This window comes from Camelina sativa, chromosome 17, assembly GCF_030686135.1.
Source record: "Camelina sativa cultivar CO46 ecotype springtype chromosome 17, ASM3068613v1".
NCBI lineage: Eukaryota > Viridiplantae > Streptophyta > Magnoliopsida > Brassicales > Brassicaceae > Camelina > Camelina sativa.
This window is the reverse complement of record NC_141896.1, coordinates 9,239,191-9,262,293: the sequence shown is the minus strand read 5'-3', so window position 1 is coordinate 9,262,293 and position 23,103 is coordinate 9,239,191. Positions and strand designations below refer to the sequence as shown.

The window sequence follows — 23,103 nt, the reverse complement described above, 5'->3', positions numbered from 1 at the left end:
TCTAATAGCAGTGACGACATTTCCAAATTCCTTCATATATTCAAACAACAAACATCTACCATTCATTATATCCTTACAAATAAAACACATTATTTTGGCTCACGTCGCAAAACTAGCTATATAAACGAGGGCTATGTCAGTAAATTACCTTGAATTGAAGATTGATGCAAGTTAATTAAAAAAACATTCTAATAAAACAATTCTTTGATTTTATTTTTAACTTGTAAGTTTTAAAAATACTCTGAAAACAATAAATTCTAAACTTGTTTTTGTAGCCCATAAAAGTTAATATATAATAAACAAAGACATGTAAAATATACAATTGTAAAACATAGAGGTATGAAACAAAAATGTGCAAAAATTAATAGGTGTGAATTTTAAAAGATGGAAATACGACAAAGAGATGCAAAAATTAATAGGTGCGATTTTTGAAAGATGGTGTACGACGAAGATACAAGATTATTTGAAGAAAAAAGACTTGCAACTGTTGGGATCATTAATAATTTTAAACCGTTACATGGAATAATAGAACTAGTCTCATCCATCGGATTAAAGTTGACACAAAAAAGTGGGTTAGCTATTATATATAGATGCTTTTTTTGAACCCTAATGTTGCTTTGTGCGTCATTTTTTTAATCATTTACTGTAATCTTCATTATTATTATGTGACAACAAGATTACTTTAGTCTACATATAGCTTGTTGCCCTTCTTCTTGAGGTTGTTTTTTTTTTTTTTTTTTGCTATACCACATGGAATTAGGATTCATGAACTCTGAATCTTCTGATACGGAAGCAGCTACTAGTTAAGCATACCAATTATGGTGAATCTTCAACATGATTTATAAACATAATCTCCCAAACATATAAGTATGTAACTTTATTGGAATTCTAACTAACCTCTGTTTTGCTTCTCATAAAGGTTTACGTGTTTACTCTTCTATATCTCTCAAATTTGGTTTCTGGTTTCTGTTGTTTAGAGAAACGTTTTCTTCCAAGATCTACATTGATAAGTTCTTGGATACTTTTACCACATCAGCACATCTCCACACCCACACATACATAATATGGCTTTCTCCACTTGCTACACTATACACACACACTTGCTCTAGACCATAAGACATACATCAACCACTTGCTAGTAGCCATCATACACATTGGGACTCTTAAATATATCTTACAACAACAATTATCTACTCTAAAAGTCCATGGCATAAACACTTGGGCCTAATTTATCCTTTAGCCCATTACAAAACATAAAACCCAACTCCTTTCTTCTTGTGTTGACTTTGTCTTGTCTCATTGACTCATTCTTCTTCGCTTCCTTTTCGCTTTACTCTGTTCTTCTTCTTCTCCTCACCCGCCGGAAGCTACGTCAAGTTACTCCTTTTTTTTCTCAAACTCACAAGGAATATATAAATACAAAAGCAAATCCCTAGAACTAGAGAAGCAAATAGAGAGAGAGAGAGAGAGAGAGAGAGAGAGAGCTCAGAGCAGTGACAATGGCGGATACTATCATCAACAGCTTACCTCCAACACACGAAACCAAATCTCCCTATTATTTCCATCCATATTTTATTCACCAGTTCACCCAATACGTCAACACCACATTCGAGAAACTCAGCGAAGCCAAAGACAACTACGTCTTCTGGAGAATCCGATTTCTCGATTTACTCAAATACACGAACAAGATCGGGTTCATCGACGGTACTCTCGAGAAACCAGACCCTTCCTCGCCGTACTACGAGCCATGGAAAAAATGCAACTCGATGATTCTGTGCTGGCTGATGAACTCGGTGACCGAAACGCTTCTAAACCATGTTCTGCACGCTGAGACTGCTCATAAAGCGTGGGAAGATCTTAGGCGTGTGTTTGTTCCATGTTTTGATTCAAAGATCTTCGAGCTTCGTCGGAGTCTTGCGACGCTGAGGCAAGGTGGTGACTCTGTGGAAGAGTATTATCGGAAGTTTAGTAAAGCTTGGATGGAGTTGTCGGAGTATGATCCTGTCCCCGAGTGTAACTGCTGTGGTTGTAACTGCGAGGATGCGAAACGAGCTGAAGAGGCGAGAGAGAAGGAGCAGCGTTACGCGTTTCTGATGGGTTTGAACAAAGATTTGGACTACGTGAGAACGCGAATCATGTACAAGAAGAATCCTCCGTCTCTTCACGATGCTTACGTTATGGTTAAGCATTCAGAATCGATGATAATTGCAGGTCGATCATCATAACTTTTTTCTCTGTTTTTGTTTTTAGATTTTAGTGTTTCGTTTTGAGTTGTTTTCTTAAAAGCCATATTGGAAAATAATGTTCATGATCTGAAATTTTTTGCACAAGAGCTCTCTGTTTTAATTTATTTAGTACTAGTTAGCATAACAACTAAAGAGGCATATGAGCATGTTTATAGATGAATGATATACACAAATATGTCTCAAAACAAATATAATTAATGAAGTAACAAAGAACTAGGATTCTTTTTTTAACAAACAAAAGAGATACATCAGCGGCCAGCTTCAATGTCCAATATTGGTACATTATTGATGCTGTCATAGCCAGTGCTACTTGTATCGCCTTGTGTTGTTAAGATTTGAACGCCAAGCAAGTTTTCAATCTCCTCTGTTTCAGGATACTGATCCGACCTCTTAAATTTAGTTGTTTTGACTCTCAAGGCCTCTAACTCTGCAGCTACTTCTTTCATCCTTGGCCTTTCCTCTCCCGTCACTCTTGTACATTCAACAGCAACTCTTGCAGCTTCATGGATCTCCCTCTGATTTTCCTCGGTCATTACTTGCCCATCAATAATCTCATGCAATCTATTCTCTTTCATGGCAGAAGCAAAGTAACTCACTAAATGTTTCGAGGTTTGTGGCCGTTCAAAGCACAATGCTGTTTGACCTGAGAGAAGTTCCATGAGGACCACCCCAAAACTATAAACATCGCTCTTTTCGTTTAGCAACCCTGTGTTGAAGTATTCTGGGTCTAAGTAGCCGAGAGTGCCTTGCACCATAGTTGTGAGCTGCTCTTTATCCATTGGTATCAGCCTTGATGCACCAAAGTCAGCTACTTTTGCAGTCAAGTTTTCATCCAAGAGTATATTAGCAGTCTTGACATCACGGTGGATGATTGGAATAGAAGCAGAAGAGTGAAGATACGCTAGAGTTCCAGCGACTTCTATGGCTATCCTCAGACGGTGTTCCCATGTAAGAGAAGAATCAAACAATGAACCGTGCAAGTGATCAAAAAGGGTACCACTGGTAATATACTCATAGACCAATAAGGGAATTTCAGTCTCTAGACAACAGCCCAAAAGCTTGACCACGTTCCTGTGGTTAATTTGAGAAAGCACGAGCACTTCGTTGATAAACTGCTCTACTTGACTATTGTCTCCAAGTCGAGCTTTCTTTATAGCAACTATGGAGTTATCTGGTAATATCCCTTTGTAGACTGTTCCCTGGCCTCCCTGACCCAAGATTCTACTTTTATCATAACCATTAGTTGCTTCCTTCATGCCTACCTCAGTAAATATTTTAACATCAACGTTTGCTGGCCCTGCTCCTGAGAGTCGTTGTATTAACATGCCACCTCCATTTTGCTCGAAGAATTTTTGTCGGAGCTCAGTGTTTTTATGGTGCTTCATTTTCTGTTTTATAAAGCTAACGACAAGCAGGATGACCAAGAAGCCGATGATGGTTCCTGATCACACACATGACACATCATAGTCACATAAATATGATTAGAATGAGTTTATATGGGAAACAATAAAACCTGAAACAGTGATGAACGCTTACCAAGAAGAATTATAGTCCATCCAACGTCTTTACGCTTGCAGCTCATAGTGTTGGTATCTAAGTGGTAACCAGATTGGCACTTACAATAGAAGCCTCCAACCTTGTTTCTACAGGTGTTGGGATCCGAACAGTTATGTCTACTACTAGTACACTCATCAATGTCTGGCCCAAGGAAAAAAAGAGCAAGATGCAATAACAACTATGTGAGGACATCAACTAATAGCCAAAAGAAGAAAGAAGCAAAAATAAATTATTATGAAGTATACCATGACAGCCGTATGAAAGGTATGGATTCCCCTCAAAACCTTCAAAACATTTACAGTTATACCCGACTCCACGAGTAGAGTCGAAGCATGTGCTATTCCCACCACATATGCTCGTGTTTCCAACTTGTTCGCATGTTTGTTTTCCAATGGACCAATCTAATACTACAGGGAAGTCTGTGACATTACGCAGATTCTTAAGGTCCTCCAACGCATCGAAGTTAAATGTACCATTTTCGACGAGAAACGCATAGCTGCAAGGATTAAAGCTATGCACAGAAGTGTTGTTGTTAAAGCTATATGGTTGGACTCCGAAGAAGTTGCTCCCCCTAGGGACAGAACTCTCGCAACAACCTTTACCAGAACATTCTCCATTTGCCTCTGGAGGAGAATCACACATTGACATGCATCCAAATGAGTGATTTGCAACTCCGTAGGTGCTCAAAAATGCGTAAGTGTTGCAGCCTACTGCAGTAAACCTGTTCTTGGTGGAGAGACTTAAATTAACCAGCCTAATAGTATGGTATAGCGAACCACTCGAATTTCCTCGGCTATTGTAGCAAGAGTAGGAAGGGGGAACCCGAACACGTAGCTCGCCATTGTGAGAAATGTTGATAGCTGGAATGTTGCCAAAGAGTAGCTTCTCTGTCTCGTTACAAGTGAGTTTGAAACTAGGATCTTCAGCATAGTAACATCTTGGAGAAGTGCCAAACGGGTACTCTATAGTGACATTACCACATCTAGTTTGGCAACCCTCGTGAGGTTGAGGTTGCCCCCCGACCAGCTGCTGCGTATAAGCAAGGAAGAAAATAGCCACGAAGATCAGACCCTCTTGCAACTTCATCTTCTCCATCTCTCTTTTCTCACACCTGCTTTTAGTCTCTCTAAATCGGTTTCTCTTTTGAGTTTTATCTCATCTCTCCGAGGCTTCTGCTTATTATAGCTAAGACCCCAATCTTGAGATGTTCTCTTGACTTGTTTCCGTTGACCTGTCCAAACTTTCCAAATAATTGCAGGAATCTTGCTGTAGTTCCTAGTATTTAACTACACAGACCAGACCAACTAGCTAGTGGAGTTGTCAAACATTTAACTTCAATGTTGCCTGATAAGGAAGATGTAGTTGTAACTATTGGACTTGTCAAACAATTTAGTATAAATCATATATTGATAAGTTTTAAATCATCTAACAAGTGCACCATAGCTTGTTAATGAATGGAGACTAAAAACTACGAAGCTCAAGATCCCGACCGGTTCCATCACCCCTATTCACGCCCTTTAATATCCCAACGTCTATGTCTCTTTCAATTTAATTTTGTAGGACACAGAGATGCCAACCACGTACGACGTTGACCTACGTCTATATCTATTTCATTTCAATGATGTTGACGCCTCAAAAATTACACCTCAAAATTCAATCTTTTTAGTTTTACTTAGAAGAGTATACAACCTCTATACATTAATAAACACTATAAATTAACACATTTTGCAGGCCTCAAGCTCATATCTATAAAACAATTGTTATATTGTATTTTTAAATTATAATGATAGAAAATACTTTATAACATGTCATAAAAATAGCTAAGTTTTTTTAAAAGTTTTCAATTTTTACATATGCATCATTTTTATTTTGATAGTTTTATAGAATATTTGTAATTTATTGTCAATAATGTTTTCTAAAATGTACAAATTCAATTCTAAATTAAAAACATCTGAAAATCTAATTTTATTTTACTAAAATTGTCTCAACTCATAATTTTTTAAAAATTAAATAATTAAAATGTATATCTATAAAATGTACACTATTAAATACTCCATCTGTATTAGATAGGATGATGTTTTAGAACTTTTACAAAGATTAAAAAAATAATAAATGATGTATTATTGGTAATTACTTTTGCTTTATGCTTCTTTTAGTATTCATTTAGTTGTGCACTTTTTTGCACTTGTCATTCAACTGCATAAAATACATTTAATTATATATTGTAAAAGTAAAAATATTAATTAGCTATTTGATTATAAAAATAAAAATGCATTAGATATACTAAAGAAAATCATCCTTTGTGATACAAATAAAAATCTTAAAACATTATCTTTTATGATACAAAAAGAGTAGTTATTATTAATTTAAAGATAAATTAATATCAATATAAATTAATAAAATGTCATGGTCCAACATTCTTAATTTATAGAAGTTTTACTGTATATATATATATTTTTGAAAATTTACTGTTTACACCTCAAAATTCAAGTTTTATTTTTCAGTTACGAAAATTGGCCTTGTTTTTGTGGCCATTCAGGAATGAGAGATTCGTGATGATCAAAGTATGCTCTCTGTTTCTTTTGCAGCTTTTTATTGAAGAAAATTAGTGCTATAATTCGTTAAGGGTTCTATGTTGGATATGACTTAGAGAACAAAATTTGCATCTTATGGTGAAATTATTGTGGATCCGTGAAACTAACCGTAATGGATAGAGATCATGCAAAGTATCCCTCCTCAAACTCGGAATAACCTTGGAAAGAAGCTGTAAAGTGGAGGGAATCTGCAAGCTTCTAGTTTAATATGATAGACCTTCCTTCACCTAATCGTTCTCTTCCCTGATTCTTTGCACAGTCTTTTAGAATTAGACATATTGTTAGTTTAAAGTTTGATAGTTAAGAATTTGGGTTTCCAAAAGATTTGCTTGCCCAAAACTTCCAAAATGGCATAATGTAATCTGCATAGATAATTAAAGGACATCGACAAGCTAGCAAACAGTTCATTGATATCTTGTGCATATATATTACCTTAGCAAAAACAAACGATTTAGAAAAAAAGTCAAAAACAAACAAAACATGAACAACAGTTAAAGAGAAGAAAAACTAGATATTGATTAAAGAGAAGAAAAAACCAAGTCTAGCTATCAAGCTCTTACATTAAGGTCCTTAAAAAGAAAAAGAAAAAAAGTAGAAAAAAAAACACATTACAAAGAGGCAATACTTTCAACGTGTTCGGGTGAGATAGTGACGGTCATATTCTTTAGGAGTCCATATCGGCGCCAAAACTCTTCATCGTCTACAACTCCGTGGAGCCTAACGCTTCTGATGTTTTTCTTTTCTACATTGTAGTAGAAAATGAAGAAGGGTTGACCATGGTTTAGGAGATATTTTGGGGTAAAAATGATTTCACCAGCCTTGTTCGTGCCCGGGGAAGTCACATCGACCAAAGGGAAGGGAAGCTCAAATGTTTGCTTGGACCAATCATGTTTCATGGCATCCTCAAGTATCCATAAACCAAAACTTTGGAAAGGAGCATATGGGTATATTGAAATCGAAGCTAACTTCCCTCGGTAATCTATCAATATTGATTCAAACTCCCAGAAGACAACATCCCTAGGCGCATTAATAAAACTTATTTTCTCGTATCTAACATCAAAACACACAATCACTGGATCCATTCTTAGCATAGGGGCCCAAGCAGCATAATAAATATAACCATTGATGTAAAGTCCATCGGCTACAGGGTAATAAGGAGCGGTGGTAACCTTTTTGCGTGACACTTCTCCTCTTCCTCCAAATGTTATAACCTCGTGAACTAGAAAATCAGGAAACAGTTCATGACGAGTCACCAAGTTCAACGCTTTGAATTGACGACCAACAGGATCATATCCCAAGGATGCGCGGATTCCTTTAATGGGTAAAGTAATGACTTGCCTCGTGGTCGGGTTACATACAATGAACTGAAATCTACTACTACAACAACCGAGAAAGCCATGGATGGAAGGACACTTGAAGTTGTAATTCAAGACCACAGAAGGTATTGTCATGTCTAGCGTAGCAACTAAAGAAGAAGATTTCTCTTCCTCGAAGGAAGAGGAGAAAATTAACAAACGCTCGACGTCACGCTTGGCGTATACATCACCGTTACATAAAGTGACTATAAAACGTGATCGCGTCAAGGACAAAGTGTAGTAGGAGTCGACAAATCTCTGGCTTCGGATGATGGAAGACCATATCTTTGACACGCATCGGGCCTTCATCATAGACTTTGTCGGCAATCTACTTAGTATCTCCACCTCTAAATCATAAGGGATCGAATATTCTAGCTTGTCTTTCTCATCTTCCACCTCACTGCTCTTGATGGCAGTTCCCAACAAAACCATGGATTCGACTTGGCAAAGGCGTTTCCTTCAGGAGCTTGGATCGGTTCTAACAACACATACACTGATACACAAATCAGATATGATTGAGATTGTTTCTATTCTAATGAGTGTGACTTCATGCTTGTAAACTAAGAAATGGTAAAACCCTAAATATTTGGGCTCTCGACGGGAAATATAAGGCCCATTAAAGCCCAACTGTTTACATAAAAAAAATATTTCAAGACTAAAAAAGTCAAAATCGAAAGGATAAAAAGAAGGAAAAAAGATGGCTAGCTACATGAAGTATAGGTGAATACATGGCCACACATACCAACTATATTATTGTATACTCAACTACACGAAATATATGTATTATATGACCACATGCATGAACTATATGACGTCATGTGTTCAACACTATAGACATACAATCTGGTACACTGATTGATTAATTCCGGTGAAGACCGGTGTTGACTCCAGCGTTGACCAAATTTTTTTCTAAAATTAAAAATAAAAATAAGAAATTATTATATTAAATCATTTATGGTTTGTATTAATTAAAAAATATTCTATTCAATATCTAAATATTTTTATATATTTCTTAAATATATCTTAAATCTAAAATAGAAAACCCAAACCTTAAAAAAAATTCTAAAAATTAATTTAACATATTGTAATTGTGTAAAAGAGGGTAAAAATGAAAATGTTCATATGTTAAAAGTAAATATTGTGAATTTTTTTGTTGTTGTTTATATGTTAATTCAATATCTAAAGATATTTTTAATATATTTCCTAAATATATCCTAAATGTAATATAGAGAACCCAAACCTTAAAAAAAATTTCTAAAAAATAATTTAACATATTGTAATTGTGTAAAAGAGAGTAAAAATGAAAATGTTCATATGTTAAAAGTAAATATTGTTAATTTTTTGTTGGTTATATGTTATTTTGAGTTTGTAAATTTTAAAGTAAAGAGTGTCTAAACTTTTTTATAACATTTACCATGCAAAATTTAGAGTAAAGAGTCATATACTCAATCTTTTGCATATTATTTTCTAATGAAAGTAGTTGAATTTGATTTTATTGATTTTGTAGTAATTAAATAATCTGATTATGAGAGATTTATATATATATACATATATATCTTGAAAATAATTATAAATTGTTTTTATATCTTAAAAAATAATTATAAATGATTTTTATTTAACTATTTACTTTAGCTTGAAAAATAAAAAGTAATTAATTATAAGAATGAATATATTAGAGATATATATAAAATATTTGGATATGGAATAGAAAATGTCTTTTAATCATGAAAACCCATAAATAATTTACTATAATAATTTAGATTTTTTTAGTGTTGGTCAACGCCGGAGTCAACGTCGGTCTTCGCCGGAGTCAACTGACCGGTGTACTAGATTATATGTCTATGATGTTGACTGCATAACATCATATAGTTCATGCATGTGGTCATGTAATACATATACTTTGTGTAGTTGAGTATACAATACTATACTTGGCATGTGTGACCATGTATTCACCAATACTTCGTGTAGCTAGATATCTTTTTTCCTAAAAAGAAACAATCCCTAGAATTTAGAAGAAGAGCTTCAGGAGGACTGAGAGCAGTGACTAGTGACGACGACAATGGCGAAAAGTATCACAATCGATGACGAGTCTCCGTATTATGTCCAGCCAGAGTATCTTGAACTATCACCCAATCTTAAGATGTTCTCTTGACTTGTTTCCGTTGACCTGTCCAAACTTTCCAAATATTTGCAGGAATCTTGATCTAGTAAGTATTTAACTACACAGACCAGACCAGACCAGACCAGACCTAGTAGTGGACTTGTCAAACATTTATCTTTAATGTTGCCTTGTAAGGAAGATGTAATTGTAACAATTGGACTTGTCAAACAATTTGGTACAAATCATATATTGATTAGTTTTTTAATCATGTAACAAGTGTATCATAACTTGTTATTGAATGGAGACTAAAAACTACTAAACCCAAGATCCCGACCGGTTCCATTACCCCTATTCACGCCCTTTACAGTTCAATGAAATCTTCTTACCTTCTAGCAGAAACAAATGGTTTAGAAAAAAACAAACAAAACACTCAACACATGAACAACAATTAAACAAAATACACATGTCAGAGAATGCAAATCATGAGTGGTAACATAACTTTGCTAGGTGTTGAAAGAAGAAAAATCCAAGTCTATCCAGCTCTTCCATTAATGAAAAAAAAAAACACACACACATTACAAAGAGGCAATACTTTCAACGTGGTCGGGCGAGATAGTGACGCACGTATTATGTAGGAGTCTATATCGGCGCCGAAACTCTTCATCGTCTGCAATTCCGTGGAGCCTAACGCTTCTCATGTCTTTCTTTTCTACATTGTAGTAGAAAATGAACAAGGGTTGACCAATGCCTGGGAGATATTTTGGGGCAAAAATGATTTCACCAGCCTTGTTGGTGCCTGGGGAAGTCATATTGACCAAAGGGAACGGAAGCTCAAACGTTTGCTTGGACCATTCATGTTTTGTGGCATCCTCAAGTATCCATAAACCGAAACTTTGGAAAGGTTTAAATTCGTTTACAAAAATCGAAGCTAACGTCCCTCGGTAATCTATCAATACCGAGTTACCCCAAAACAGAGGATCCCTAGGCACTTTGATAAAACTTATGTTCTCGTATCTAACATCAAAACACGCAATCAACGGGTCTAGTCTTTCGTCCCAAGCACCGTAATAGATGGAACCATTGATGTAAAGGCCATCGGTAAAAGGGTAATAACGAGCGGTGGTAACCTGACTACGTGATACTTCTCCTGTTCCGCCAAGTGTTATAACCTCGTGCACTAGAAATTGAAGAGACCGGTCAGGAGACGACACCAGGTTCAACGCTTTGAATTGACGACCAACAGGATCATATCCCAAGGATGCGCAGGGTCCTTTAATGGGTAAGGTAATGACTTGCCTCGTGCTCGGGTTACATACAATGAACTGATAATTATTAGAATAACAACTGAGAAAGCCGTGGATGGAAGGACACTTGAAGTTGCTATACAAGACCACATCAAAAGGTATTGTCATGTCTAGCTTGGCAACTAAAGAAGAAGATTTCACCTCCAAGGAAGAGGAAAATATGAACAAACGCTTGAAGTCAGCCGGGGCGAATGCACCATTATTACAGCAAGTTACTATAAAACGCGATCGCGTCGAGGAGGACAAAGCGTAGTGTGAATCGATGAATCTCTGACTTCGGATGATGGAAGACCATACCTTTGACACACATAGAAGCTTCATCAGAGACTTTGCCGGCAATCTAGTCAGTATCTCCGCCTCTAGATCATTAGGGATCGGATCTAGCTTGTCTTTTTGATCGTTCTCGTTACAACCTCCCTCCAACAAAACCATGGATTCGACTCGGCAGAAGCGTTTCTTTTGGTGGGTCTTCGTCTGAAACTTCAACAAGATAGATTGCTTCTAAGTTCTAACAACATATAGTCACACAAATCATCCGACTGAGATGGTTTCTATTCTAATGTGTATGACAATGCTTGTAAACCAAGGAATGATAAAAACCCTAGAACTTTGAGCTCCGGACGGAAAATATAAAGGCCCATTAAAGCCCAACTGCCTACTGTTTACATATTTTAATTTTTTTAAATATTTTAAGACTAAAATCGAAAGGGATAAAAAGAAGCAATCCCTAAAATTTAGAAGAAGAGCTTCAGAGCAGTTACGAGTGACGACGACAATGGCGAAAAGTCTCACAATCGATGAAGAGTCTCCGTATTATGTACAACCAGAGTATCTTGAACTATCACCCAATTCCTTCTCTATCGAAAAACTCAGCGAAGTAGAAGACAACTACATCTTCTGGAAAAAACGATTTCTCGATTTCCTTCGATTCACGAACAAAATCGGATTCATCGACGGCACAATCGAGAAACCAGAACCTTCCTCACCTCTCTATGAGCCATGGAAACGATGCAACGCGATGGTTATGCTTTGGCTGATGAACTCGATGAGCGAGACGCTTGTAAAGTCTGTGTTGTACGCGGAGACTGCGCATAAAGCGTGGGAAAGTCTAAGGAGCAGGTTCGTTCCGAGCGTTGATCTGAAGATTTACCAGCTTCGTCGGAGAATCGCGTCGTTGAGTCAAGGTGGTGACTCTGTGGCGGAGTATTTTGGGAAACTGAATAAAGCTTGGTTGGAGTTGGCGGAGTATGATCCTGTGCCTGAGTGTAACTGCGGTGGTTGTAATTGCGAGAGTACGAAACTAGCTAAAGAGGCGAGAGAGAAGGAGCAGCGTTACGAGTTTTTGATGGGTTTGAACAGAGGATTTGACGGTGTGACGACAACGATCATGTTCGAGAAACCTCCTCCGTCTCTTTACGAAGCTTTCGGTAGGGTTGAGCGAGCAGAATCGATGATGAAGAGGTACAGGAGATGAAGCGTTACGAGTTTTCTCTATGTTTTTGTTTTTATGCCTTTGTTTAGATTCTAGTGTTTCTTTGTTTCAATGTCATATGGAAATTAGATTCATGAACACAAAAGCTCTAAATTTGCCAATAACCAGATAGATTGATGAAGCAACAAAGACGTAGGATTCTTTTTTTTACAAACAAAAGAAATACATATGTGATTTTGTGTGAAAGCATTAACATCAGCGGCCAGCTTCAATGTCCAATATTGGTACATTCTTAATGCTGTCATAGCCAGTACTACTACTAGTATCGCCTTGTGATGATAAGGTTTGAACGCCGAGCAAGTGTTCATTCTCCTCAGGATACTGATCCGTCCACTTATGCTTTGTTGCTTTGACTCTCAAGGCCTCTAGCTCTGCAGCTACTTCTTTCATCTTTGGCCTTTCCTCTCCCATAATTCTTGTACACTCAATAGCAATTCTTGCAGCTTCCCGGATCTCACACTGATTGTCCTCGTTTATCACTTGCCCATTAACAATCTCATGCAACCTGTTCTCTTTTATGGCAGAACCAAAGTAACTCACCAGATGTTTTGATGTCTGTGGCCGTTCAAAGCACAATGCCTTTTCACCTGAGATTAGTTCCATGAGGACTACCCCAAAGCTATAAACATCGCTCTTCTCGTTCAGAAGCCCTGTGTTGTAGTATTCTGGGTCTAAATACCCAAGAGTGCCTTGCACCATTGTTGTGAGCTGCTCTTTATCCATCGGTATCAGCCTTGATGCACCAAAGTCAGCTACTTTTGCAGTTAAGTCTTCATCCAAGAGAATATTAGCAGTCTTGACATCGCGGTGGATTATGGGAATAGAAGCTGAGGAGTGTAAATATGAGAGAGTTCCAGCGACTTCTATTGCTATCCTTAGACGGTGTTCCCATGTTAGGGAAGAATCGTAGATGGCACCGTGCAAGTGATCGTAAAGGGTGCCACTGTTAATGAACTCATAGACCAACAAGGGTATTTCAGTCTCTAGGCAGCAGCCTAATAGTTTGACCACGTTCCTGTGATTAATTTGAGAAAGCACGAGCATTTCGTTGATGAACTGCTCAACTTGGCTACTATCTCCAAGTCGAGCTTTCTTTATAGCAACTATGGAGTTGTCTGGCAATATCCCTTTGTAGACTGTTCCTTGGCCTCCCTGTCCCAGTATTCTGCTCTCTTCATAGCCATTGGTTGCTTCCTTCATCCCTTTCTCCGTAAAAATTTGGACATGTACATTTGTTGACCCTGCTCCTGAGAGTCTCTGTATTAACATGCCTCCACCATTTTGCTCGAAGAATTTTTGTCGGAGCTCAGTTTGTTTCCGGCGCTTCATTTTCTGCTGAATAAAGCTAGCGGTAAGCAGGATGATCAAGAAGCTGATGGTTGTTCCTGATCACATGACAAACAAACAAAGATCATAAGACCGGAGTTGTTCTTGAAAACAAATTAAAACAAAGTGAGTGAAGAGAGCTTACCAAGAAGAACTGTAGTCCATCCTAAGTACTGAGGCTCTTCTTTAGGTGTGATATGAAGTGCGCAGCTCATAGTGGTGGTATTTAAGTCATAACCAGATGGGCACTTACAATCGAAGCTTCCAAGCGTGTTTTCACAGGTGCTGGTAGCCGAACAGTTATGTCTATGAGTCGAACTACTAGTAGTACACTCATTGATGTCTGGTCCAAGGAAAAAGGAGAACAAGAAATGTATGAGGATACTAATCCATACTCAAAAGTAGAAAGAAAGAATAAGAAATCAATGTGATTTACCTTGGCAGCCGTTTGAAAGGTATGGATTCCCATCAAAACCTTGGTTACATGTGCAGATATACCCGCTTCTAGTAGTAGAATCAGAACATGTGCTGTTCCCACCGCATATTCTTGTGTTTCCAGCTTGCGCACATGTCTGGTTTCCAATAGACCAATCCAGTACCACAGGGAACTTCTTGACATTCCGCAGATTCCTAAGATCTTCCGTAGCAGAGAAGTTAAACATACCATCTTCGACAAGAAAGGCATAGAAGCAAGGATTAAAGTTACTAAAAGATGCCTCATTGTCAAAGCGACGTGATGTGATCATGAAATGATTGCTCCCCCGAGGGACGGAGGTGAAGCAGCAGCCTTCACCTAAACACTGTCCATTTTCCACCGGGGGAGAATCGCATAACGACAAGCATCCAGTTGAGTAATTACGATCTTTGATTGTGGTCATAACCGCGTACGTGTTACAGCCAACTGCAGTAAACCTGTTCTTGTTGGACAGAGTTAAACTATATATCTGAGTGGTATAAACATCCTGATCAGTTAAATTTGTGCCGTTGTAGCAAGAGTAGGATGCAGCCTTCATGATGCGTAGCTCCCCGCTGTGAGAAATGTTGATGACCGGAATACTACCACTGAGGAGCTGCTTCGTTGTCTCGTTACAGGTGAGTTCAAAATTAGGATCTTCGGCATAGTAACAACCTGGAGAAATGCCAAAAGGGTACTCAACTGCGACGTTTCCACATCTAGTTTGGCAATCCTGGCGTGGTTGAGGTTGCCCCATGACCAGCTGCGTATAAGCAAGGTAGAAAATAGCCACCAAGATCAGACCCTCTTGCAACTTCATCTTCTCCTTCTTTCTTTCACTCACTTTCTTTCAGTCTCTCTATATTGGTTTCTCTTTGAGTTTTCTCTCATCTGCCCGAGGATTTTTAAAGCTAAGAAAACAAACTCCACTCTTGACATTCTCTTGACTTAGAGTCCCGTTGACCTGTCTCCACTTCTTGTCTTATTGCAGGAAGCTGCTATACTACTATAGTATATAGCTATAGAGACCAGACCAAGGTAAACGTAGCGCAAAGAGGACGTTTAAGTAGTGGACTCGTCAACCCTTTAAACTTTAATCTCTATCGGCTCTTACTTATGTTTATATATCCAGACAACTTAATTGTTATTTCCACCTTAAAAATCTCTTATATTATTATTATCGGAAGATGCAAATTGCCTTTAAGAGGGAAGATGTATGAATAATAAGGCTCCCTGTTTTCCTTTGGAAAAAAAAACAAATTCTTTTCTTCACTCATATTCGCAGAAGGCAGAACCGTTCCTATTCTTCCAGAAATTGCACGAATCTACAAGACTAAAATTCAACTACACAAAACAAGACCATGCCAATTAATGTAACATTTTTGCATTTTAGTCTTGTAGATTAATGATCAAAAGAGTTTGTTACAAGATCTTTATTCTGTACAATTGACCTTAACCGGTATTAACCAAACTAATTAATCTAAATTAGACTAATAAACCGGATATTCCAGAATCCTTAACCAACCTACTATTCACGAGTATATTCTCTACTATATACAAGTATACTCTCTAATACGCAAGGAGGACGTTAATACATGCTTCATATCCCAACGTGTACGTTTACTTAGGTTGAACAGTGACAACTTTAGGTCTCGGTCCTCTCGTCGTTTCTTGATATCTTGTTCGTTTCCCTCATAGTGGGGTAGCCAATTTGGTTTTGTTAACAGTGACTTGTTTTCTTACTATTCAAAGATTAAGAAGGTTGGTAGTTGCAAGGAATCCTCATACAGTGTGAACCCTCTTCGTCAACTTCAGTCTCGGCTATATCTCTCTTCTTTTCCTTATATTACACGGCAAAATTTACTCTGTTTTTTCTTGACATTTATTTCCACCTCAAAATATATCTCTATCATTATTATTCAAATAAGATAATTGCCTTCAAGTGGTACGATATGATGTAGGAATAAGACTCCCAAGTCATCTTCATTACAACATGCTCTGTTTTCTTCTGATGTTATTATTACGAGTTGTTTCTTTAATTCCCAGCTATGACATCCCTTTTAGATATTGATGAGTAACGAAACATGATGACTCAAGCTGTTGATCAAATATCAAGTTTGAACCAAGCAACACACAAGGATCATATTTGAGATGATCGAATGATCATCATTGTTACTATGTATTTACGAACACTAAATTTCCTGATACCGAATCAACTAATGGTTAATCAGATAGCAATTTAGGGAAATAATGAACATATAATTTATCATCTACAAGGATTTCTCACGCGTAAATATTCTTGCACAAAAACAAAAAAATAAAAGAAAAAAGAGATAAGCACTATTCACAAACAAAAGATATACATGTGATTTGATCAGCGGCCAGCTTCAATGTCAAACCTTGCTACATTGTTGATGCTGTCATAACCACGGCTACTGGTATCGCCTTGTGCAGACAATATGTGACCACTCATCAACTGTTCATTCGACCACTTATGTTTGGTTGTTTTGACTGTCAAAGCCTCTAGCTCCGCAGCTACTTCTTTCATCCTTGGCCTTTCCTCTCCCATCAGTCTTGTACACTCAACAGCAATTCTTGCAGCTTTCTTGATCTCTTCCCTCTGATTGTCCTCCTTCATCACTTTCCCATCAATAACCTCATGCAACCTATTCTCTTTCGTGGCAGAAGCAAAGTAACTCACCAGATGTTTTGACTGCTGTGGCCGATCAAAGCACATTGCCTTTTGACCTGAGATCAGTTCCATGAGGACTACCCCGAAGCTATAAACATCGCTCTTTTCGTTTAGTAACCCTGTGGTGTAGTACTCTGGGTCTAAGTAACCTAGAGTGCCTTGCACCATAGTTGTGAGCTGCTCTTTATCCATCGGTATCAGCCTTGAAGCACCAAAGTCAGCTACTTTTGCAGTTAAGTTTTCATCCAAGAGTATATTAGCAGTATTGACATCACGGTGGATTATAGGAATAAAAGCAGAGGAGTGAAGATATGCAAGAGTTCCAGCAACTTCTATGGCTATTCTCAGACGGTGTTCCCATGTTAGAGAAGAATTAAAAATGGAGTCGTGCAAGTGATCGAAAAGAGTCCCACTGGGAATGAACTCATAGACTAACAATGGAACTTCAGTCTCTAAACAACACCCCAAGAGCTTGACCACGTTCCTATGGTTGATTTGTGAAAGCACTAGCACTTCGTTGATGAACTGCTCTACTTGGCTACTGTCTCCAAGCCGAGCTTTCTTTATAGCAACGATGGATTTGTCCGGTAATATACCTTTGTAGACTGTTCCTTGGGCTCCCTGACCCAGGATCCTGCTCTCTTCATAACCATTGGTTGCTTCCTTCATGCCTTCCTCGGTAAAGATTTTGACATCAACATTTGATGACCCTGCTACTGAGATTCGATGTATTAACATGCCGCCGCCATTTTGCTCGAAGAATTGTTGTCGGAGCTTGGTTTCCTTTCGGTGCTTCGTTGTATGTTGTATACAGCTAACGGCAATCAGGAGGACCAAGAAGCCGATGGTGGTTCCTAATCACATCATACATAGATGATTTGAGAGAGTTGATTTAAAGAAAGAATCTAGAACCAACAAGTGAAGGGAGCTTAATTACCAAGTAAAATTTGAGTCCATCTTAAGTATTCAGGCCTCGTGCAGCTCATAGTGGAGTTCATAGTGGCAGTTAAGTCGTAACCAGATGGGCACTTGCAATAGAAGCCTCCACCATCCTTGAGTCTACAGGTTTTGGGATCCGTACAATTATGTTTATGGGTACTGCTATTAGTAGTACACTCGTTGATGTCTGGTCCAAGGAAATAGAACGCAAGATGCAACAAGAAATGTATGTATGAGGAAAATAATTAACACACAAAAGAAGAAAGAAAGCAAAAGAAATTAATACCAATTAGTACCTTGACAACCGTTTGGAAGGTATGGATTCCCATCAAAACCTTCTAAGCATTTGCAGTTATAACCCTTTCCACGAGTAGAATCAATACATCCACTATTCTCACGGCATATGCTTGTGCTTCCTGCTTGCTTGCATGTCTTGTTTCCAATAGACCAATCCAGTGACACAGGGAAACTCGTGAGATTCCGGAGGTTCTTCAGATCTTTCGAAGAACTGAAGTTAAACTGACCGTTCTCAACGAGAAATGCGTAGGTGCAAGGATTAAACTGATATACAGAAGTTTTAAATTGACCTTCGGAAGCATTAAATTGGTTCACGAAGCGATCTGAGCCATATTGGAATATATTGCTATCCGACCGGACAGTAACGTCTGTTCTGCAGCAACCTACACCATTACATTCTCCATTTTCCACCGGTGGTGCATTGCATAATGACAGGCATCCAGTTGAGTAATTTTGCTTGCCAAAAGTGCTTAGAAGTGCCAAAGCGTTACAGCCTACTAAATAAAACTTGTTGGTGGCCGAGAGAGAGAAACTACTACCCAGCCGATACCCGATGAGAGTTTCATTAGTACTATTCCTCTGCTCGTCGTTGCAAAAAGAGAATCGGTTAAACATAACACTTAGCTGGCTACTGTGGTTAAAAGTTTTCACTTCAGTGTTGTTGCCTATGTAGAGATTCTGTTTCTCGTCGCAGGTGAGATTAAAACTGTCATCTCCGGGATAGTAACAACCTGAAGAAATGCCAAAAGGGTAGTCGATTGTGATGTTGCCACATTTAGTTTGGCAATCCTTGCGAGGTTGATGTTGCCCCTTCACCAGCTGCTGCGTATATGCAAAGAAGAAAATAGCAACCAAGAACACACCCTCCTGCAGCAGCTTCATCTTCTACCTTATTCTCTCTTTTTTTCTTTTTCTTTTCTCTCTAAATGTGTTTCTCTTTTGAGGTTTCTCTCATCGCTTATTGGCTTCTTATAGCTAGGAAACAAACCCCTGTTTTGACATGTGCTCTTGATTCGTTTTCACTGACTAGTTGAATTTCAGATATCTTCCATACTAAAATTCAACATTGACCATGTCATTGTGATGCCAGAACAACATTTAAGTATACAACTCCAAATTCCCATCCTTCCATTTTCCGGCAGTTGAATTTTATTTTTTGCATGACTTTAAGACCACACGAAAATTGGTGCTTACAAGTAATCTTCAAATGTGAAGAAAAGCTAGTAAAGATTCAGAGTTCAGACTACCTACACACTTCCAAAATATTAAAATGTGTCAACTTCAAACTTTTTAGTTTTTTTTTTCTTTTTTGAGTTTTTTCTTTGCGTGGAGGATATTGAGTTTATAAATGTCAACAAGTTCTTGAAGCTTTTGAATAGTTCTTGCCCTATATATGTCGCTGCTTACTCTTCAAGAGGATCTCTATTAGAAATTTCCATGCAAATCCACCACTTTCACCAAATGAAAACAAGAGTTATTTCCAAGAAACTGCGAGAAAATCTTGAGCAAAAACATTCTTTGACAGACCAGGCATAGAGATTTTCAAGGTATTGTTTTGTAGAGGTAACTCTGTCAATTTACTATGTATACAAATATAATCTTTGACAGATTGGCTCGCTCGTCAAGTCATCACTAATCTGAAAGCTATTGATGGTTACAAAACCAGAGCAATCTTATGCAGCAAGAATGATAATTTAATTTAGAAAAATGCAATATTAGAATTGTATATAGAGTAACAAAGCAATATATGAGTCAAGGCTCATCAAATAGGTAGTTTGAAGCAAATGAGCCTTTTGGAGTTACGTACATACCACGCAACATACAAATATTAATTGAGGCGGGAAGGCCTAATAATCTTTTAATTTTTGGGCTCACGACTCAAGATGGAGGGGATATCTAAAGCCCATATTAGATATCTCTGTAGATATCGTAGATATCTCTGTTCCAAGAGGCAGAGACGACAACTATGAGAGCATGATCCATTGGCCATGCTCAATAAACTAATTATATAATTAAATATAATTATATAATGCTCAATAAACCCATTATATAATTATATTAATTATATAATTAATATTAAACTAACTAGGTATGGAGCCCCGCGATATCACGAGGGAATTCATTTTAGTATAATATTTATTACGAGAATTCTTTAATTAATTTTTTTTATTAAACTATTTAATAAAAATTTCAAAACCATACAAATTTTTGAAACATTCTTTATATCTTTATTGAAAAATATTTTTTAAAAAATAATCTTACCTTCACATATGATTAAATAAATAATTATCAATGCTACACTTATCAAATTAAACAAATTTTTACGATTAACTGCCATGAGATATCATTGCAGTCGTGTTATTTCGTTCGCTTTTATTCGTCTTAACCTTTCGTTTGCGTCTTTTCAATGTAACATTTCATATATGTCTTTTCGTCGTAACTTTCATAAAATATTTTTTAATTTCTGAGAAATGAATAAATGCAATCTACAGTCATGTCTTCTCTTCTTAACCTTACAATCATATTTTTGTATATTTTATGAACCGTTACAACTTATTCTCTTGTTGTCAAATATGATAGGTAAATGATTATATTTTTAATTTTTTTTTTGTTTTGTTTTAAATGATAAAATTATGAATACATTGTATAAGATACTATAAATTTCTTTAATAATCATATAACAAATTACAAATATTAAAAACATTAATTGAGGACCATTTATAAATTGACATAATGATTTGTTTAAATTCATTTCTATTAATTATTTTAATCCTTTTTAGCATAACTCAAACATATTTCTATTTCCAAAATCAATTTTTACTTCATAAGAAATGAATATAAATATTACTATTCAGTCAATCAGTAAGAAAATTACCAATCCTCTCAAATTTGAATATAACTAAACAGAAATTATCACATATTTTATTTATTTGAATCAAAACTCAATTACATATTCATATAAAAAAGAATACATCAATATTCATAAAGGCAGTATTGTAAATGTATATGTAATACAAACAACTATTGTTTTATAGATGAAAAACAACCTATAGTCATTAAACATTTTGCCAATTATAATAGATTATATATACATGGTTAATCCAATATTGAATGTACTTATTACTAATTTTTCTCCGCGTAAGATGCATGTTAATTATTCCGAGCCACACATAAATAATATATAATATAATAAATATGAGAGGGGAACAATAATAGTTAGAACTTATAACAATAACATTTAGGTGTATGGTGTAGCATCACAATGTGCGCGTCTAAGAAAGATTGTCGGCCAAGGATGGCCGGGTTCATTGCTCTCACATGCTCCTCTTTTTTTTTTGGCAGTCAGAATCCAAAACCTTTTCAAACTTATATAATATTTCATATTCAATATCTTTTGTTGTTAAGATTTCAATTTGAGTGTATTATGACTAGAACTAAATATACAAATTTCCTTAATCTATATGAAGTTGTAGATAAGTCTTTGTTGTCAAGATAGTTTATTGGACAATCATCTCAACCGTCAATCTTTCTGTTCATCATCAGTTTTCCATCTCCCAATAAACTGAATGTTCCCAACTATAGAAAATATAATAGAACAAACTGTGATATTTTAGTTTTATTTTTACCTTGATATTTCATAATCAGATATTTTTTTTTTTAAAATAGAAATATAGAAATCCATACTGTTTTCTATAATACAATTGGTTTTCTAATCAAAAAGCATGGAGTAGACCAATATATATATATATATATATATATATGTTTGTGACAAAAAAAAACAAACATATACGAGCCAATATGCTCTCATTTTCTGAAAAAACCAACTTGAACCATATTTTTTAACAGCTAAAAACAAAAATTTTGGTTTAGATTCATACCAATAGAATGAAAACCCTCGATGAATAGATGGTTGTATACCTAGAGACAAAATATAATTAAATATTACAACGATTAACAAAATATATCAAACTGCAATAAATTTCTCACAGTAATGAGACGTCATTTCTAACAAATTTTCTTTTAACTAATACAAATATAAAGAAAATTTGAATATAATAATCAGAAGTTATTTATATATAGATTTTTAAAGATGTGAACATTTGAATAAACACAATTGTTTGTAAAAGACACAACTCTATATTCAACAAACAAAAATTTTTAGAAAGACGCAACTGTAAAACATTTCTATCAAAAATATAAAATAAAGAAAATTTCAATACAATGATGAGAAGTCACTTATATATAAATTTATAAAGATGTGAACATTTGAATAGACACAACTGTTTGTAAGACACACAACTCTACCTTTAACAGACGCAACTTTTTAGAGAGATGCAACCGTTGAAATTTTCTGTAAAAAATATATATATATATATATGTATTATGTATATATATATATATATGACGAAAAGGTTTGACGAAAAATCGCAACTGTTGTTGGCATTTTTTCAGATTGTTATTATTATATTTGATACAATGATGAGACGTTATTATATATAGATTTCTAAAGATGTGAACATTTGAATAGACACAACTATTTTTAAAAGACATAACTCTATATTCAACAGACACAACTTTTTAGAGATACACAACTGTGAAAAAAAAAAATTTCTGTTAAAAATATAAAATAAAAAAAATTTGAATACAATGATGAGAAGTCACTTATATATAAATTTATAAAGATGTGAACATTTGAATAGACACAATTGTTTGTAAGAGACACAACTCTACATTTAACAGACACAA

The 23,103-nt window shown here is 36.1% G+C and overlaps 5 protein-coding genes and 2 pseudogenes across 5 annotated transcripts; 2 read left to right on the top strand and 5 right to left on the bottom strand.

Moving 5' to 3' along the window:
- Positions 1-1,451: 1,451 nt before the first annotated feature.
- On the top strand, positions 1,452-2,329 carry LOC104759327 (uncharacterized). The gene has a single exon (XM_010482273.2). The coding sequence runs from the start codon at positions 1,500-1,502 to the stop codon at positions 2,223-2,225; it is 726 nt and encodes a 241-aa protein (XP_010480575.1). The 5' UTR covers positions 1,452-1,499; the 3' UTR covers positions 2,226-2,329.
- Positions 2,319-5,558, bottom strand: LOC104756487 (wall-associated receptor kinase 2-like). The gene is made up of 3 exons (XM_010479089.3): positions 4,049-5,558; positions 3,783-3,944; positions 2,319-3,687 (listed from the first exon to the last, which is right to left on the bottom strand). Exons 1-3 carry the CDS (start codon positions 4,896-4,898, stop codon positions 2,495-2,497), a joined length of 2,205 nt encoding a protein of 734 aa, XP_010477391.2. The 5' UTR covers positions 4,899-5,558; the 3' UTR covers positions 2,319-2,494.
- Positions 5,559-6,982: 1,424 nt separating this feature from the next.
- LOC104759326 (F-box protein At1g30790 pseudogene) lies at positions 6,983-8,205 on the bottom strand (annotated as a pseudogene).
- Positions 8,206-10,368: 2,163 nt separating this feature from the next.
- On the bottom strand, positions 10,369-11,592 carry LOC104759324 (F-box protein At1g30790 pseudogene; annotated as a pseudogene).
- Positions 11,593-11,875: 283 nt separating this feature from the next.
- LOC104756485 (uncharacterized) lies at positions 11,876-12,778 on the top strand. The gene has a single exon (XM_010479086.3). It carries the CDS (start codon positions 11,933-11,935, stop codon positions 12,629-12,631), a length of 699 nt encoding a protein of 232 aa, XP_010477388.1. The 5' UTR covers positions 11,876-11,932; the 3' UTR covers positions 12,632-12,778.
- On the bottom strand, positions 12,743-15,602 carry LOC104756486 (wall-associated receptor kinase 5). The gene is made up of 3 exons (XM_010479087.3): positions 14,412-15,602; positions 14,121-14,318; positions 12,743-14,034 (listed from the first exon to the last, which is right to left on the bottom strand). The coding sequence occupies exons 1-3, from the start codon at positions 15,247-15,249 to the stop codon at positions 12,845-12,847; spliced, it is 2,226 nt and encodes a 741-aa protein (XP_010477389.1). The 5' UTR covers positions 15,250-15,602; the 3' UTR covers positions 12,743-12,844.
- A 1,065-nt stretch (positions 15,603-16,667) lies between these two features.
- LOC104756484 (wall-associated receptor kinase 3) lies at positions 16,668-19,421 on the bottom strand. Its single transcript, XM_010479085.3, has 3 exons — positions 18,357-19,421; positions 18,059-18,247; positions 16,668-17,975 (listed from the first exon to the last, which is right to left on the bottom strand). Exons 1-3 carry the CDS (start codon positions 19,237-19,239, stop codon positions 16,804-16,806), a joined length of 2,244 nt encoding a protein of 747 aa, XP_010477387.2. The 5' UTR covers positions 19,240-19,421; the 3' UTR covers positions 16,668-16,803.
- Positions 19,422-23,103: the final 3,682 nt, after the last annotated feature.

What these genes read in the sequence shown, in the direction of transcription:
- LOC104759327 (XM_010482273.2), top strand. Translation starts at nt 1,500, where the DNA reads ATGGCGGATACTATCATCAACAGCTTACCTCCAACACACGAAACCAAA.
- LOC104756487 (XM_010479089.3), bottom strand. Translation starts at nt 4,898, where the DNA reads ATGGAGAAGATGAAGTTGCAAGAGGGTCTGATCTTCGTGGCTATTTTC. An exon ending in CCTTTCATACGGCTGTCATG is followed by an intron (nt 3,945 to 4,048) that starts GTATACTTCATA and finishes TCCTTGGGCCAG; the next exon opens with ACATTGATGAGTGTACTAGT. An exon ending in ATGGACTATAATTCTTCTTG is followed by an intron (nt 3,688 to 3,782) that starts GTAAGCGTTCAT and finishes GTGTGTGATCAG; the next exon opens with GAACCATCATCGGCTTCTTG.
- LOC104756485 (XM_010479086.3), top strand. Translation starts at nt 11,933, where the DNA reads ATGGCGAAAAGTCTCACAATCGATGAAGAGTCTCCGTATTATGTACAA.
- LOC104756486 (XM_010479087.3), bottom strand. Translation starts at nt 15,249, where the DNA reads ATGAAGTTGCAAGAGGGTCTGATCTTGGTGGCTATTTTCTACCTTGCT. An exon ending in CCTTTCAAACGGCTGCCAAG is followed by an intron (nt 14,319 to 14,411) that starts GTAAATCACATT and finishes TCCTTGGACCAG; the next exon opens with ACATCAATGAGTGTACTACT. An exon ending in ATGGACTACAGTTCTTCTTG is followed by an intron (nt 14,035 to 14,120) that starts GTAAGCTCTCTT and finishes TCATGTGATCAG; the next exon opens with GAACAACCATCAGCTTCTTG.
- LOC104756484 (XM_010479085.3), bottom strand. Translation starts at nt 19,239, where the DNA reads ATGAAGCTGCTGCAGGAGGGTGTGTTCTTGGTTGCTATTTTCTTCTTT. An exon ending in CCTTCCAAACGGTTGTCAAG is followed by an intron (nt 18,248 to 18,356) that starts GTACTAATTGGT and finishes TCCTTGGACCAG; the next exon opens with ACATCAACGAGTGTACTACT. An exon ending in ATGGACTCAAATTTTACTTG is followed by an intron (nt 17,976 to 18,058) that starts GTAATTAAGCTC and finishes TGATGTGATTAG; the next exon opens with GAACCACCATCGGCTTCTTG.